The 17,718-nt window shown below is 41.2% G+C and overlaps 1 protein-coding gene across 1 annotated transcript; it reads left to right on the forward strand.

Annotated features, from left to right (window-relative positions):
* Window positions 1-207: 207 nt before the first annotated feature.
* Window positions 208-10,540, forward strand: LOC141270756 (oocyte zinc finger protein XlCOF7.2-like). Its single transcript, XM_073680867.1, has 5 exons — window positions 208-341; window positions 471-848; window positions 932-1,029; window positions 1,384-1,474; window positions 8,731-10,540. The coding sequence occupies exons 2-5, from the start codon at window positions 716-718 to the stop codon at window positions 9,564-9,566; spliced, it is 1,158 nt and encodes a 385-aa protein (XP_073536968.1). The 5' UTR covers window positions 208-341; window positions 471-715; the 3' UTR covers window positions 9,567-10,540.
* The last annotated feature ends 7,178 nt before the right edge of the window (window positions 10,541-17,718 follow it).

Consider the following 17,718-nt stretch of genomic DNA (forward strand, 5'->3'; position numbering starts at 1 on the left):
GGTATTTTTCCCAAATAAGAAGCAGTGATTGTGATCTAAATATATCTAGTGTGCGGCTCTGCAGGTGGAGGTCTGTGGAGATTCCCCATTATGTTTCCCCTCAGACGTTCTCCTCTCTCAGTAATAATTATCTCCTTGTAATATTACATGGGATCTTTATGATGTTACATCGTCATCTTCTCCCCATTCAGGTCCCTACAATATCGGATCCTCTCAGTGGAGATCTTCTATATAAGAGAATTCTCCTGATTGACCCATCAAGGATGGATAGGGACAGGGACAAGATGGCGGAGAGGATATTACACCTCACCCTAGAGATCCTCTTCCGGCTTACTGGAGAGGTGAGAGATTCTGATGACGTCACATTACATCATTCTTATCTATGGGAATATCAGATGGACAGAACTGGAGAGGTGAGGACTCTGGAAATGTCTGGAGTGAGATTTATTAATGTGTCTCTCTATAACCAGGATTACACAGTAGTGAAGAAGACCTCTAGTGAGCGCTGTCAGGCCCCTGTGTCTGCGGTACGGGAAAGACCCCTGAGCCCAATCACGGATCCTCCACCTCTCCCCCTGATACATGAGGACATCAATGACCAGAAGATCCTAGACCTCGCCTACAAGATGATTGAGCTGCTGACTGGAGAGGTGACCCTGCTGGGACATTATACAGTAATGCTATGAAGAGATCGGGGGGATGACGGTATCATTGTATGTGTCAGGTTCCTATAAGGTGTCAGGATGTCACCATCTATTTCTCCATGGAGGAGTGGGAATATTTAGAAGGACACAAAGATCTGTACAAGGACGTCATAATGGAGGTTCCCCAGCCCCTCACATCACCAGGTAATAGACAGGACTAAACACACACGGCCTATAATTATCTGTATGTAAAGAATGAATTCAGTCCCTGTATGTGTTTCCTTCAGTTCTATCCAGTGAGAGGACAACACCAGAGAGATGTCCCCGTCCTCTTCTTCCACAGGACTGTAAACAAGAAGATCCCGATGTTCCTCAGGATCATCAGGTAGATGGAGAGAAGGTGTCATGAAATCTCCCCTATGATGTGAAGACAGTTGTGTAGGTCTTGTGTTCAGTCTTGTTTAATACACCAGTATGTGTTTTATACTTGATGGAGATGACAGAATAAAGCTGACCATAGACGTCAGATGTCTGGATTTTCTCACAATCTTCTGGTTATGGAAACTGCTGGTTGCAATTAGGAGCTGACAGGTTGGGTTTATACAGGAGACATGCAGCTATGTGATAACTACTGCTGTCATTTTTGGTTGTCATGATCATTCATGATCTTTTAGTGTTCATATAAATCATTTTTTTTTACTTCTTCATCTGTCTTTGACTTTTACAATATTTCTTTCAGGGTAAAGATCTGACCCATATTAATACTACAGAGACATATGTGAGGGGTGATGAGCGGTGTAAAGAGGAGATTCCTACACATAGCCACACAGGTGAGTAGTGGCCACTATAACCTACTTATTCTTCAGATGAGGTTTTTTTTTATATGGATTTTTCCAGCACAAAATCTAATTTGTAAACCATGTAAGAATAATCCAACTTTTTAAACTCTTATTTAATCAACATGTTTTCAGTAGGCAAAATTGACATGTTTGCCACACTGCAAAAATTTAGGAAGTGTGTTGATCACCCCTGTAGTCACATAATTATCTGACTGGAAGATTAAATGGGTTGTCTAGTCCAAATTAATAAGTGTGCAGTCACTCTGTGTGTCTGCAGACTTATGAATGCCCCCAGCACAGGCACTGTGCACTGCAAGGATACGCTGGTTTCTGAGCTATGACCGGAGGTTATGTACACATCACGTTTAAATGAGTATAAAGGACTCTTTTCTTGTATCCACTGATTAGTTCCATTAAAAAAAGAAAAAAAAATTAAACCCTACTTTTGCTCTAAAGCAAGGGTGGGGAACCTCTGTCCCCTGAGCCGTTTACGGCCCTACATGACCTTTTATCTGGCCCCGGGCAGACTCCCAGGGACTGCATTTTGCCGGCCGCCGGCCCATTAATTTCTTCTTTTTCTGTGAGCATGCACACGCAGTATTCACTACTGAACGTTAAGGCATTTGCAATGAAAGATTACTTCCTGACACCAGAGTCAGGACGTACTTTGTGGGTGATGTTAGCACGTGATTTGTATGGTCCCCGAAGGATGGCCAAATGGCTCTTGGCAGCTAAATGCTTTAAAGCCATAGCTTATTTGTACGCGACCAAACTGCTCCTCCCAGGTAACCTGCTCTGTGTTAGACTGCATGTAGCTCTAAGGGAGAAATGAGATGGACACCTAAATGCACTGACTTACAGGTTTCTTTATGAGTCTTCAATGAACATTCAGTGGTTTGAAAAAGTGTTTGCCCCCTTCCTGATTTCTTATTCTTTTTCATGTTTGTTTCAAATCACAAAACAAATTTCAATATTAGACAAAGATAACGCAAGTAAACATGAAGTGCAGTTTTTAGAAATGGCTTTATAACCTTTTCCAGACTGATAGATCTCAATTACTTTATTTCTCATTTGTTCCTGAATTTTTTTGGATTGCAGCATGATGTCTAGCTTTTGAGGACCTTTTGGTCTACTTCACTTTGTCAGGCCAGTCCTATTTAAGTGATTTTTTGATTGAAAACAGGTGTGGCAGTAATCAGGCCTGTGTGTGGCTAGGGAAATTGAACTCAGTATCCCAAAGATGTGATCAACCACAGGTAATTTATGTTTTAGGTGGGCGGGCAATCACTTTTTTACACAGGGGCCTGTAGGTTTGAATTTTTCTTCCCTTAATAATAAAGACCTTCATTTAAAAACTGCATTTTGTGTTTACTTGTGTTATCTTTGTCTAATACTTTTTTTAAATCAAATGTTTTTTATTAATTTTTATAAAGATTTTCACAAAGGTAAAAATAAAAGAAAAACAACAACAACCAGATAAACATTGGAGAAACACAGTTCTCCACCCACCAACCTTAAGAAGCATTAAATATGAGTAATGTTTAATGCTTCTTAAGGTTGGGGGGTGGAGAACTGTGTTTCTCCAATGTTTGTCTGGTTGTTGGTTTTTTTTTTTTTTACCTTTGAGAAAATCTTTATAAAAATTATACATCTTGGCTCTGCAAAACCAGCATAATTAGATGAACAAATATTTGAACATAGTAACAATAGTCAATCAAATTACATATAACTTGTGGAAGTACTAATAACATTTTTATTAATTTTCAAAGAAGTTTAATTTGAGGCATCATATAAATAAACGTAACTCAAAGCAAGCTGAGGCAAAATCTCCTCAGTTCCCTAGATGTCAAACCAGAGCCATCAATCCATATCTTGTCAAATTTAGAGATAGCATCTCTTTCTAGCTACATGCCTTGTAAGGTTGCTGCCGGACAGGTCGTGGACGGGAGGTATGTGTCCCCGAAGTACCAAGCTTTCGGGATGTAGGACCTGGAGAAGCAGGCTCCAACACATAGTGCTGAGAGGGAGTTAATGGGCCCAGATTAAAGGGCCAGGTTTTACTTGCAGCTGAAAGAGCTGGGGGGAACAGCTGCTCACTCACCTCCAGTGCAGGTCTTGGAAGGCCTAATTTAAGACAGCTGCACCTGTCTCAGTCTCTCTGTGTGATGTGCAAGGTGAGCAGACTTTCCAGGTGTTTCTCAGAGTCTGCTGGAGGCAGAGAAAAGCACTACATTTAAGTGGCTGAGGCCATGCTGTATGGACTGGTTATTTTGAGTTTTGTTCTGTTATACATTTTGTGCCAGAAAAAGACTTATGTTTTTTTTTTCCTGGTTGGTTTATGGACATTTAGTAAACCACCAGTTTTTTTTGGAACCTGCGAACTGCATTCTTGTGTGAATCTGCGCCTACACGAGAGCTGATCCGTCACAGCCTTTTTCCAAATTTACTAGCCAGTTAACTTTATCAATAAATTCTGATCTGCTATCCATTTTTGGGCTATCAATTTTCTTGCCATATATAACATATGTGCCACCGCAATTTTGCCGTACTCATCAATAGTCAGATCTTCAACATATCCCAGTATGCATACTAATGGTGAAAGCTCCACGTCAATTGAATAAACCCTGTTAATCATTGTTACAACACTCTTCCAAAAGGACACCAAGTTAGGACAGTTCCACATCATATGAAGCACAAAATCCTATATTAAATAAGAATTGAGGTGTCCTGTATACCTGGTGTATCACATATACACTGCTCAAAAAATAAAGGGAACACTTAAACAACAGAATATAACTCCAAGTAAATCAAACTTCTGTGAAATCAAACTGTTCACTTAGGAAGCAACACTGATTGACAATCAATTTCACATGCTGTTGTGCAAATGGAATAGACAATAGATGGAAATTATTGGCAATTATCAAGACACCCTCAATAAAGGAGTGGTTCTGCAGGTGGGGACCACAGACCACATCAAAGTACCAATGCTTTCTGGCTGATGTTTTGGTCACTTTTGAATGTTGGTTGTGCTTTTACACTCGTGGTGGCATGAGATGGACTCTACAACCCACAGAAGTTGCTCAGATAGTGCAGCTCATCCAGGATGGCACATCAATGTGAGCTGTGGCAAGAAGGTTTGCTGTGTCTGTCAGTGTAGTGTCCAGAGGCTAGGGGCGTTACCAGGAGACAGGCCAGTACACCCGGAGACGTGGAGGGGGCCGTAGGAGGGCAACAACCCAGCAGCAGGACCGCTACCTCTGCCTTTGTGCAAGGAGGAACAGGAGGAGCACTGCCAGAGCCCTGCAAAATGACCTCCAGCAGGCCACAAATGTGCATGTGTCTGCACAAATGGTTAGAAACCGACTCCATGAGGGTGGAATAAGGGCCCAACGTTCACAGATGGGAGTTGTGCTCACAGCCCAACACCGTGCAGGACGCTTGGCATTTGCCACAGAACACCAGGATTGGCAAAGTCGCCACTGGCGCCCTGTTCTCTTCACAAATGAAAGCAGGTTCACACTGAGCCCATGTGACAGAGTCTGGAGACGCCGTGGAGAGCGATCTGCTGCCTGCAACATCCTTCAGCATGACCGGTTTGGCAGTGGGTCAGTAATGCTGTGGGGTAGCATTTCTTTGGAGGGCCGCACCGCCCTCCATTTGCTCGCCAGAGGTAGCCTGAGTGCCATTAGGTACCGAGATGAAATCCTCAGACACCTTGTGAGACTATATGCTGATGCGGTTGGCCCTGGGTTCCTCCTAATGCAGGACAATGCCAGACCTCATGTGGCTGGAGTGTGTCAGCAGTTCCTGCAAGATGAAGGCATTGAAGCTATGGACTGGCCCACCCGTTCCCCAGACCTGAATCCGATTGAACACATCTGTGACATCATGTCTCGTTCCATCCACCAACCAGACCACAGACTGTCCAGGAGTTGGCAAATGCTTTAGTCCAGGTCTGGGAGGAGATCCCACAGGAGAACATCCGCAACCTCATCAGGAGCATGCCCAGGCATTGTAGGGAGGTCATACAGGCACGTGGAGGCCATACACAATATTGAGGCTCATTTTGACTTGTTTTAAGGACATTACATCAAAGTTGGATCAGCCTGTAGTGTGTTTTTCCACTTTAGTTTTGTGGGTGACTCCAAATCCAGGCCTCCATTGGTTAATAAATTTGTTTTCCATTGATGATTTTTGTGTGATTTTGTTGTCAGCACATTCAACTTTGTACAGAACAAAGTATTCAATTAGAATATTTCATTCATTCAGATCTAGGATGTGTTATTTGAGTGTTCCCTTTATTTTTTTGAGCAGTATATATGGGGCAGTCTATTGGATTCATTTAAAGACAGCTGTGGAACTCTTTCCAGTATATCTGACCAGTGATTTTCCTCTATGGGTCCCATTACACTCTCCCATTTCTCTTTTGATCGAATCGGCTGATTTGTCAATATAATTTGTAAGAGAATGTTAAAAAGTAATGAGATCAGTCCACGAGAACTGTGTAGATTAGCTATTCTCTGTATTATTGAGTTTCGGGGTACCTCTCCTTCCAGAACAATGCCTTCCGCCTGATATGGGTGCCTTGTAAGTATTTATATAATTTAGAGTGAGGTAACCCATATTCGTTTTGCAGCTGTGAGAATTCCTTAATCACATCACCTATCAGCACTTGATTAAGTCTGTTTAAACCCTTGGCGCTCCAGGAGCCAAATCCCACCAGTTGGTATAGATTTGGAAGCCATGGAGTGTTCCATAATTAAGTAAATTGCGAAACACCTTCTATTCCTTATAATTTTTTCACCGTCCCCCAAAGTTTGAGACATAACAGCAGAGTCGGTATTTTGCCTCCAAGTGTCCCAAACTTATGCGCCTCCAATACCTCATAGTGTTTATCTGATTGGAAATAATGCTGTGGCAACATACGCTGAGCTCCCCTCCCCCAGGGTCGTCCCATCCCCGAATATATTGAAGCTGAGATGCCACATAAGATATCCATGGGTTAGGAACCACAACCCCTCCCATTGTTTTCTTTCTTTGCAATGTTTCCAGTTTAATTCTCGGAGTCTGTTTGCCCCATATTAATTTTCTAAACTCCTGACTGACTTTATGGAAAAACCTCTGATTTATCCATATTGGGGAGTTGTGTAGAACATACAGCAATTGTGGCATCCAGATCATTTTGACCAGGTTAGCACGGCCCACAACCGACAACGGTAACTTATACCAGGTGCCTAGTTTACCTCTAAATTTAATTAAGACTGGATCAAGATTCAACTTCTCATAATCATTTATTTTTGCAAATTTATTGATGCCTAAATATTTAAACTCTGATACCACTTGTAAACCCGAGTTAATGTAGTGGGAAGCATTCTGATCTGTACTATCCAATGGAAGTATAACTGATTTGCTCCAGTTTATCTTCAGACCAGAGTATTTTCCAAATGTTTCTATCGTTTCCATTGTTATAGGAAGGGACGCAGAAGTTTTAGCCAGAAATAATAAAATGTCATCAGCGTATAACGCGACCTTCTCTTCACTATTCCCTCTGCGAAAACCCAACTATTCCTGGATGCTCCCTGATAACGTATGCCAGGGGTTCAATGGCCAGTACAACGAGCAGGGGGGACAATGGGCAGCCCTGCCGCATACCTCTACTCAGTCCAAAAGTCGGGGAGAGGTGTCCATTCACCCATATTCTAGCCATCGGCCTACCATACAGCAATTTACCCATGAAATAAAACTAGGTCCTATACCAAACTTTTCCAACACCACCCATAAATATTCCCACTCAACAGAATCGAATGCCTTAGCGGTGTCCAGAAAACATACAGCTCTATCCCCATCACCATCCACCTGCAATTGAAGATTAAGAAACAAATCTCCGGATATTAACAGCTGTGGTTAATATCCAGAGATTAATGAAGCCTGACTGGTCAGTATGGATAACTGTAGAAATTACTGTATTCCAACTAGACGCCAGAACCTTCGCAATAATTTTAACATCAATTGACAATAAAGATATGGGTCTATATGAGTCAGGGATTAAAGGGTCTTTACCTGGCTTAGGTATGACTACTATCATCGCCTTTTGCATTGAATGGGGTAGGGTTCCCCCCCTCACCGCCTCCTCGAAGGTAGCCAGTAAGTGGGGAAGTAGAATATTTCCAAATTTCTTATATATTTCTGTGGGAAGCTCGTCTAGTCCTGGCGATTTGTTATTAGCCATAGAGGCTACTGCCATTTGTAACTCCCCCAGCTGTAGTGGTCTATTTAAGAATTCTTGATCTTTACTGCTGAATGTCGGTAGTTTGATTTCCCTCAAGTAGGATAAGATTTGTTCTCTATTAAATTGCAGTTTGGATGTATATAGATCTTTATAAAATTCTAGCAGAGTGTTTGAGATCTGATCAGTCTGGTTTACTACCACTCCTTCCCTGTCCTTCAAAGCACTAATTAAAGAGCTCCCCATCTGGGCTCTTGCTATCACGGCCAGTAAGTGTCCTGCCTTCTCCCCCTCCTCAAAGAAGTGTCTGGGCAAACATACGTTTGTTTTTAGCTTTTTCCTTAATATGTGTGGTGTCGCTTCTTGAGCCTCTCCCCACTCCATCAGGTCCTCGTTTACACCGGTTAGTGCTAATTTCTCTTCTGTAGATCTAACTCTATCCCGTAAAAACTCCCCAAACTGTTTTGTCTTAGTTTTGGATCTGTTAATGGCCTGTATTAAGACTCCTCGTAAGCACGCTTTCATGGCATCCCATAATGTGTTTTGCGACACTCGTTTGTTGTTTTCCTTAAAATAATGTTCTAAGGTAGATGTGATCAGCAGAATATCTATAATTTGAAGCCAGAAGGGATTCATGGCCCGCATAGTCAGAGAATCCAGCGGCCTGATCTTTGTCTAATACTTAAATTTGTTTTGTGATCTGAAACATTTAAGTGTGACAAACATCAAAAGAATAACAAATCAGGAGGGGGGCAAACACTTTTTCACACCACTGTATAACTGGAAATGATGGATGACAGGCACAGTGAAATATCATGCTATGGGAAAGGCGACTTCAACAGAGAATTGAAAGTTTGAGCACAGGCTGGTTGCCTAACATCATTATCTACAGTTTTAGTCAGTTGATAATTGAATTGTATTACAATTTGTCTGGAAATGTTACAAACTGTATATCAATATAATAATATAATTTCAAGGCAGTGTTATCTGAAAATAGTAAAATCCGTTTTATTCTTGGCAGATGAATGTACCAGGAGTTCAGAGAGACATCTAGTATTTTCAGATTTTGCAGTAGATGATCAAGGTATCACACCAGATACATCTGAAGAACATGTCATTATATCAAATACAGCTCAAGCCCTTCACAGCAAAAATCTATCAACTAATCCTTTACAACAGGTCCTTTCTTCTGCCTCCTCAAAGACAGATATGCAAAACAAAAGTCACAGAATGACTGTTGAACATAAAATACCTCACATAGGGGAGAAACCATTTTCATGTTCAGAATGTGGGAAACATTTTAAAGAGAAATCAGTTTTAGTTGTACATCAGGATATTCACACGGGTGTGAAGCCATATTCATGTTCAGTATGTGGGAAATGTTTTAGACATAAATCATATCTTGTTACACATCAGAGAATTCACACAGGGGAGGAGCCATTTTCATGTTCAGAATGTGGGAAATATTGTAGTCATAAATCATATCTTGTTATACATCAGAAAATTCACACGGGTGTGAAGCCATATTCATGTTCAGAATGTGGGAAATGTTTTACAGATAAATCATATCTTGTTGAACATCAGAGAATTCACACAGGGGAGAAGTTATATTCATGTTTAGTATGTGGAAATTATTTTGCAGATAAATCATATCTTGTTACACATCAGAGAATTCATACAGGGGAGAAGCCTTTTTCATGTTCACAGTGTAGAAAGTGTTTTACTGACAAATCAGATTTTGTTAGACATCAGAGAACTCACACAGGGGAGAAGCCATTTTCATGTTCAGAATGTGAGAAACGATTTACAGACAAATCAAACCTAGTTAAACATCAAAGAAAGCACACAGGAAAGTAGCTATTTCTATTTTTTGTGAATCATAATTATAGACATCATGTACAAGAAAAAATACAAGTTATAGTCAAGTGAAGTCACATATCAAAAGAAAGGGAAAGCAATTGGAACACTTAATGAATATTGGAGAATGTATACAATTACCAACAATAACAATTTGTTATTGAAAAGCATTGAGAATCCCAATAATACACCTTTTTATGAGCATAAAATATTTAACAGTAATGTATACTTTATAACTTCAGCTTAAGAGGATTGTATGGTACTGCTCTATTCCATTCAATTTGATATCACCCATGGAGAGATTCTGTCTTGCAATTGTCCTAATCATGTATAGCAATCATCCAGTTTAACTCATCTAATTAATAGGCTGTCCGATTCATTAGATGAGACCAGTTAAGAAACGAATTGCCTCAGCAATTGTACCGATTACATACTGTAGCGTCTTCCCATACCTGACGTCAGATAAAGTGGAAGTTGGGAGAACCACCTTCAAACTTGTTACCAATAATTATTAAACATCTGTGTTTAAAACCTATATCCTTGTTTTTGTTTTAGATTTATATTTCTTTATATGTTATGATATTCAGGGCCACATTTGACACTATGTAATGGAGGGTGAGTGTGTAGGACGACGGGATGTGTGGGTCAGCACTGACTGAGCAGAAATGTTTTTTTTTTTTATTCCCTGCCCCCCCCCCCGTCATTGTACCAAATAGCCAAACTAGCATCTTTGTGGAAGGGAAGTGGGTAGGGGGTTGGAGGCACCCAGCATTTTTTTGTATTCCCATCTATCATCGTGCTGGCATTTCTGGGGTCAGAGGAGTACCGATCTGCTCCTTACCCCAACATGTGATGGCGTACTCAAGCCCCCCCATGTGAGTCATTTATACTATTTTTTCAGATTCATACATGTACATGAACTGCTAGCTATTTTAGATGGCATATATTTCCCAAGACCCACATAATTAATTCATACTTACTTGTTATTAGTCTCTGCAGTTTAAACCTCTTTTTCTTGATTTTATGCGTTATGTATTGTTTGTTATGAAATTGTATCAATAAAGATTATTTAACTATTTTAATTTTGTATGGGAGTATCTTTTTTGGCATTATGACTTCTATATAACTCCCAGATACTTATAGGACTTCTTTAGGCTTACAAGATCATTATAGGGTAAGTTTGCTGTCCGTTTCACACATGAACAACACAAAGATGAAAAATACAGCTTAAACAAGACCATAAATGTCAGCGAAACAAGTATTTGACTAAAGCCTCTATACACTTTTTAAAGCTGTCCAATCGTTCAGCCAGCAGCTATCTATCCCGACTCTTCTAAGGGCACCTGTGTTTATATGAGAGCCGCTGCTAGACATCTCTAGCCACAGCTTATCTCTCAGAGAACAAAAGTATCCGCAATCTCAATTGGACATGCCGAATCCTTGTCTCCCCTGATCATTATCATTCAAAGGCACCCATACATACAGTGGCTTGCGAAGGTATTCACCACCTTTTGCGATTGAAGCCCTTGAAAATTTAGGGGCGAGCAATTACCTTCATAAGTCACATGCTTAGTGAAAGGAAGTTCACCTGTGTGCAATCTAAGTGTCATATGGTCTATCAGTATATACACACCTTTTCTTAATGGCCACAGAGGCTGCAGCGCCATTAAGCAAGAGGCACTACTAACCAAACAACACCATGAATACCAAGGAGATCTCCAAACAAGTCACGGACAAAGTTGTTGAGAAATACAAGTCAGGGTCGGGTTATAAAAAAAAATCCCAATCTCTGATGATCTCATGGAGCACCATCAAATCCATTATCATTAAATGGAAAGAACATGGTACCCCAACAAACCTGCCAAAATAGGGCTGCCACCAAAACTCTCATCCCGGTCAAGGAGGGCATTAATCAGAGAGGCAGCACAGAGACCAAAAGTAACCCTTAAGGAGCTGCACAGCTCAAAAGCAGAGACTGGAGTATTTGTCCATACAATTACAATAAGCCGTACACTCCATAAAGGTGGCCTTTATGGAAGAGTGGTCAGAAAAAAACCTTTACTTACACAAATTGTAAGTCTCAGTTTGAGTTGGCCAAAAAACATGTGGGAGACTCCCCAAATGTATGGTGAAAGATGATGTAGTCAGATGAGACCAAAATTGAACTTTTTGGCCACCAAAGTAAACGCTATATCTGGCGCCAAACCAACACAGCTCATCACCCCAAGAACACCATCCCCAGAGTGAAACATGGTGATGGCAGAATCGTGGTGTGAGCATGTTTTTCGGCAGCCTGGGCAGGGAAAATGATCCGAGTCGAGGGGAAGATGGATGGTGCGAAATACAAGAATATTCTTCAGCAAAACCTATTTCAGTCTGTCAGTGAATTGAGACTGGAACGGAGATTCACCTTCCAACAAGACAATGACCCAAAGCATAATACTAAAGCAACACTCAAGTGGTTTAAGGGGAAACGTGTAAATGTTTTGGTGTGGCCTAGTCAAAGCCCAGGCCTTAATCTGTGGTCAGACTTGAAGATTGCTGTTCACCAGAGGAAACTATCTAATTTCAAGGAGCTCGAGGAGTTTTGCCTTGAAGAATGGACACAAATCCCATTGGCAAGATATGCTTTGTGTCTTTGGAAACCTGGAGCGGTTAACCAAAACTCAAAAGACTGAACATAGGCACAGCTAGTCATATATTGCTATGCATATGTTCATTCTTTTTAAGCATTTATTTAGTGCTTTTTCAGGCGGGTTATAGAGCGTATTCACCTGAAAAAGTTGTTGTGCGCACATACCCTTAGTCTGACTTTCTAGTAGGGGTCATAACCACTTAAAGTGCCTAGGGAATCATGAAAGCAAAATACAACCATGACAATATTGACTTAAAATCTATGGAGTTGGGGTAGACATTTTGTTTATAAATTGTAAAGGGGAAACTTCATAGGACCACATTATGTTTGACAGCACCACAAGACATGGGGACAGGCAGAACTTTATAAGGTGCACCACACTTAACCTTTTTATAGATTTTAAACTTTTATTCGCAGGTTAAGAATGTGAGGGAGCCCACTATTGCTGATGGGCCTGTGGGAAAACAGATTTATATTCTAAATCATTATTTCCTTACAGAAGAACAGCATATCTGGATGTAGCTAGTACAGTCATGGCTGAAAGTGTTGGCACCCATGAAATCGTTTCATAAAATGAAGTATTTCTCCCAGAAATTTATTGCAATTATACATGTTTTGTTATACACATGTTTATATCCTTTGTGTGTATTAACCACTTCGCGCCAGAGCCTGTTTTTGCCTTCGTGACCGGGCCAATTTTTTCAATTCTGACCACTGCCAGTTTATGAAGTAATTACTCTGGAATGCTTCAACGTATTCCCCTGATTCTGAGATTGTTTTTTCGTGACATATTGTACTTCATGATAGTGGTAAAATTTCTTCGATATAACTTGTGTTTATTTGTGAAAAAATCGGAAATTTGGCGAAAATTTTGAAAATTTTGCCATTTTCAAACTTTGAATTTTCATGCCCTTAAATCAGAGAGATATGTCACACAAAATAGTTAATAAATAACATTTCCCACATGTCTACTTTACATCAGCACAATTTTGGAACCAAAATTTTTTTTTGTTAGGGAGCTATAAGGGTTAAAATTTGACCAGCGATTTCTCATTTTTCCAACAAAATTTACAAAAACATTTTTTTAGGGACCACATCATATTTGAAGTCACTTTGAGGGGTCTTTATTAGAGATGAGCGTTGTTCTACTCGAACTGTTCGCCAATCTCAAATTCGAGCTGTTTTGGGCGGTGTTCGAGCCGTTCGGCGAACACGAACAATTTGAGAAAAATTCGGCTGTTCGAGGTTATGTTCGATAACTGTTCGTGCACCAAAATCATAACTGGATTTTTTCTCAGTAATGATGAAAATTAATGTTAATACGCAGTTTGAGTGTACAGCGGGGTGGGGGGAGGGGCAGGGGATGGATCTCTGCAGGAACAATGAAGATCTCCATTTTTTTTTTCTCTTTCCCGCATTTACAGTGGGGAGGTGCAATCTGTCAGCCTATCAGCAGCGCACACACGGAGCGAAGTGCTTTTTTTCACACAAGCAAAGGCATGTGTCATTGGCAGTGTATGTCACATGTCCTTGCCCTATAAGACCAAGCCATTTTCCCCGTCGCCACCATTTTCTCACTGCTGCAGCTGCGTGTTAGACGGCACCGCTGTTGCTGTGTGCGCTATACCTTGTTAATTTCAAGCCAATTTTCGCACAAATCTACAGATAGTTTGGGAGTAGGGAATAGTTGTGATTGCAGTCCTTTTAAGGACTAGGTTACAGCATTTCCTACGACTTTTATCAGGCAGGTCTGTGCTCTTAAATAGATAGATTGTGGGAGTAAAGACTAATTGTAATTGGAGTCCTTTTCAGGACTAGGTTACATCAGTTCCTATCAGTTTTTGCCAGGCAGGTCTGTGCCAGTGCTGTGCAAGTTTTTTTCACAGCATTTGGCTGAATCTAGCAAAGCTAATCCTTTTTGGCCTATTGCAGAGTGTGTTAGTCAGTGGAGTAGCCTATCTGTGTTGCAAGATATACCACCTGTGTATAGAATACCAATTTTTTTACTGCACCTAGTGAAGTAAAATCTTTTGGGCATAGCATCATTCTATTAGTCCATCTATACTGACCTCCATCAGGTTGCAAATTGAATATAATTTTTTTCTGCATCTAGCTCTGAAAAAATATTGGGCTTCTAGCTGTGTGTGGGACTTGTTCTATTAATCCATCTATACAGACCTCCATCAGGTTGCAAACTGAATATATTTTTTTCTGCATCTACCTCTGAAAAAATATTGGGCTTCTAGCTGTGTGTGGGACTTGTTCTATTAATCCATCTATACAGACCTCCATCAGGTTGCAAACTGAATATATTTTTTTCTGCATCTACCTCTGAAAAAATATTGGGCTTCTAGCTGGGTGTGGGACTTGTTGTATTAGTCCATCTATACTGACCTCCATCAGGTTGCAAACTGAATATATTTTTTTCTGCATCTACCTCTGAAAAAATATTGGGCTTCTAGCTGTGTGTAGGACTTGTTGTATTAGTCCATCTATACTGACCTCCATCAGGTTGCAAACTGAATATATTTTTTTCTGCATCTACCTCTGAAAAAATATTGGGCTTCTAGCTGTGTGTGGGACTTGTTCTATTTATCCATCTATACAGACCTCCATCAGGTTGCAAACTGAATACATTTTTTTCTGCATCTAGCTCTGAAAAAATATTGGGCTTCTAGCTGTGTGTGGGACTTGTTCTATTAATCCATCTATACAGACCTCCATCAGGTTGCAAACTGAATATATTTTTTTCTGCATCTACCTCTGAAAAAATATTGGGCTTCTAGCTGTGTGTGGGACTTGTTCTATTAATCCATCTATACAGACCTCTATCAGGTTGCAAACTGAATATATTTTTTTCTGCATCTAGCTCTGAAAAAATATTGGGCTTCTAGCTGTGTGTGGGACTTGTTCTATTAATCCATCTATACAGACCTCCATCAGGTTGCAAACTGAATATATTTTTTTCTGCATCTACCTCTGAAAAAATATTGGGCTTCTAGCTGTGTGTGGGACTTGTTCTATTAATCCATCTATACAGACCTCCATCAGGTTGCAAACTGAATATATTTTTTTCTGCATCTACCTCTGAAAAAATATTGGGCTTCTAGCTGTGTGTGGGACTTGTTCTATTAATCCATCTATACAGACCTCCATCAGGTTGCAAACTGAATATATTTTTTTCTGCATCTACCTCTGAAAAAATATTGGGCTTCTAGCTGTGTGTGGGACTTGTTCTATTAATCCATCTATACAGACCTCCATCAGGTTGCAAACTGAATATATTTTTTTCTGCATCTACCTCTGAAAAAATATTGGGCTTCTAGCTGTGTGTGGGACTTGTTCTATTAATCCATCTATACAGACCTCCATCAGGTTGCAAACTGAATATATTTTTTTCTGCATCTACCTCTGAAAAAATATTGGGCTTCTAGCTGTGTGTGGGACTTGTTCTATTAATCCATCTATACAGACCTCCATCAGGTTGCAAACTGAATATATTTTTTTCTGCATCTACCTCTGAAAAAATATTGGGCTTCTAGCTGTGTGTGGGACTTGTTCTATTAATCCATCTATACAGACCTCCATCAGGTTGCAAACTGAATATTTTTTTTTTCTGCATCTACCTCTGAAAAAACATTGGGCTTCTAGCTGTGTGTGGGACTTGTTCTATTAATCCATCTATACAGACCTCCATCAGGTTGCAAACTGAATATATTTTTTTCTGCATCTACCTCTGAAAAAATATTGGGCTTCTAGCTGTGTGTGGGACTTGTTCTATTAATCCATCTATACAGACCTCCATCAGGTTGAATATAATTTTTTTCTGCATCTAACCCAGCCAATAGTTTTGGCCTAATACCACAGTTTGGCCACTCAGCTCTGCTCGGTTCCCATCCATTGTTTTTTTGTGCAAACAACTCCAGAGTTGTGAATTAGTTAACCACCAAAATGAGTGGAAAAAGGCCTGCTGCTGGTGGAAAGGGGAATAGGCGTGTTGGGAAGGGGAAAAAAGGTTGTGTCCGTGGGGTAGGTGTTAAAGCAACAGTAACATCTGCAGAAGAAAGACCATCTTCCAGCCAAACTAAAATGTCTACTTCTTTTAGCGGACAATGTGATAAGATCCCTTTCTTACGGCCACGCCAATCGCTACAAATTCCAGATGAGGCACAAAAACAGCAGGTGCTTCAACGGATATCAAGTGCTCCTTTAAGTGGGCTCTCCTCCACATCAACTTCAACATCACAAATACTCCAGTCCTCAAAGGTGTCACCCCAATCGCACTTGCTTCCTCACAGCTCCCAAATCTCCAGCTGCCCGTCTGAGTATGAGGTAGAACAGATGGTTGAGTCTGCAGAGCTGTTTACTCATACTATAGCCTGGGAATCAGAGGTCGACTCCAGCGCTTCTGTGAATCCAGACGAGGAAATGATCTGCACTGATGCCCAGAATCTTTATGAGTCGGATCCAGGACCAGACGCAGAAGGTTCTGACCATAATGTAGACCCTCATTCCCAAACTGTAACTCCTGTTGGTGGAGACAATGAGGAAGACGATGATAAGACTCAAATACCTGATTGGAGCGACAACTTTAGTTTTTTGTCAGGGCAGGAACAGGTTGGCTCTGAGGACGACGGGTGTGATAACGCACAGGGTGATGATGATGAGGTTGGAGATCCCACTTACTGTCAACCCACAGTCAGCCAAGAGATGAGGTCAGCAGAGGAGGTGGAGGAAGATGCTAGTGACGACGAGGTCAGGTTGCGCCTTCCTGGACAGAGACGTAGTACTGGAAGCACGTCAACAACTGCATCCTCAAACACAACTCTGCCTCTCACCACAAGTCGTGGTGGCTCTTCAGGTCGCATGGGTGCTAAGCCTTGCATAGCCTGGGCATTTTTTCAGATCGATAAAGATGACCCAACTCGTGTTATCTGTAACATTTGTCAGCAAAAGCTAAGTAGAGGCCAAAAAATACATAGTTTGAGTACTTCATGCATGAACCGGCACATGGACATGAAGCATAAGTTGCAGTGGGAAGCTCAGTGTGCTACAATGCGGCCTAGCCGGCCGGGCCAACCACCGTCTGCCATATTTTGTGCATCCGCGGCCTCTTCATCCTCTGTGACTGGGGGGACAGCAGTCACACCTGTTTTGGGGCGCAGACCTGCCACCTCTTTACCCGCAACAGCCAGCGTGATTGGCAGGTCATCATTTTCTTTGGAGGTGGTAACACCAGCTGGTGTTGAGCGCTGTCCGACATCGATAGCACCACCTTTGGATCAAGGCAACCTAACATGTCCGCCTGCATCTTCCTCACAGACCGGCAGTTTGCCGGGGACACCCTTATCAACCCCGTCTAAGCACAATAGCCAGCCCTCGGTCCCTCAGATGTGGACAAGTAAAAGACCATTTCCTCCTAGCCATGAGAAAGCTAAGAGGTTGAATTTCACCATCTGCAAGCTCTTGGCTACAGAAATGCTGCCTTTCCGCCTGGTGGACACAGAGGATTTTCGA

This window comes from Phyllobates terribilis, unplaced genomic scaffold, assembly GCF_046119375.1.
Source record: "Phyllobates terribilis strain yellow unplaced genomic scaffold, ASM4611937v1 Scaffold_5__5_contigs__length_657084704, whole genome shotgun sequence".
Taxonomy (NCBI): domain Eukaryota; kingdom Metazoa; phylum Chordata; class Amphibia; order Anura; family Dendrobatidae; genus Phyllobates; species Phyllobates terribilis.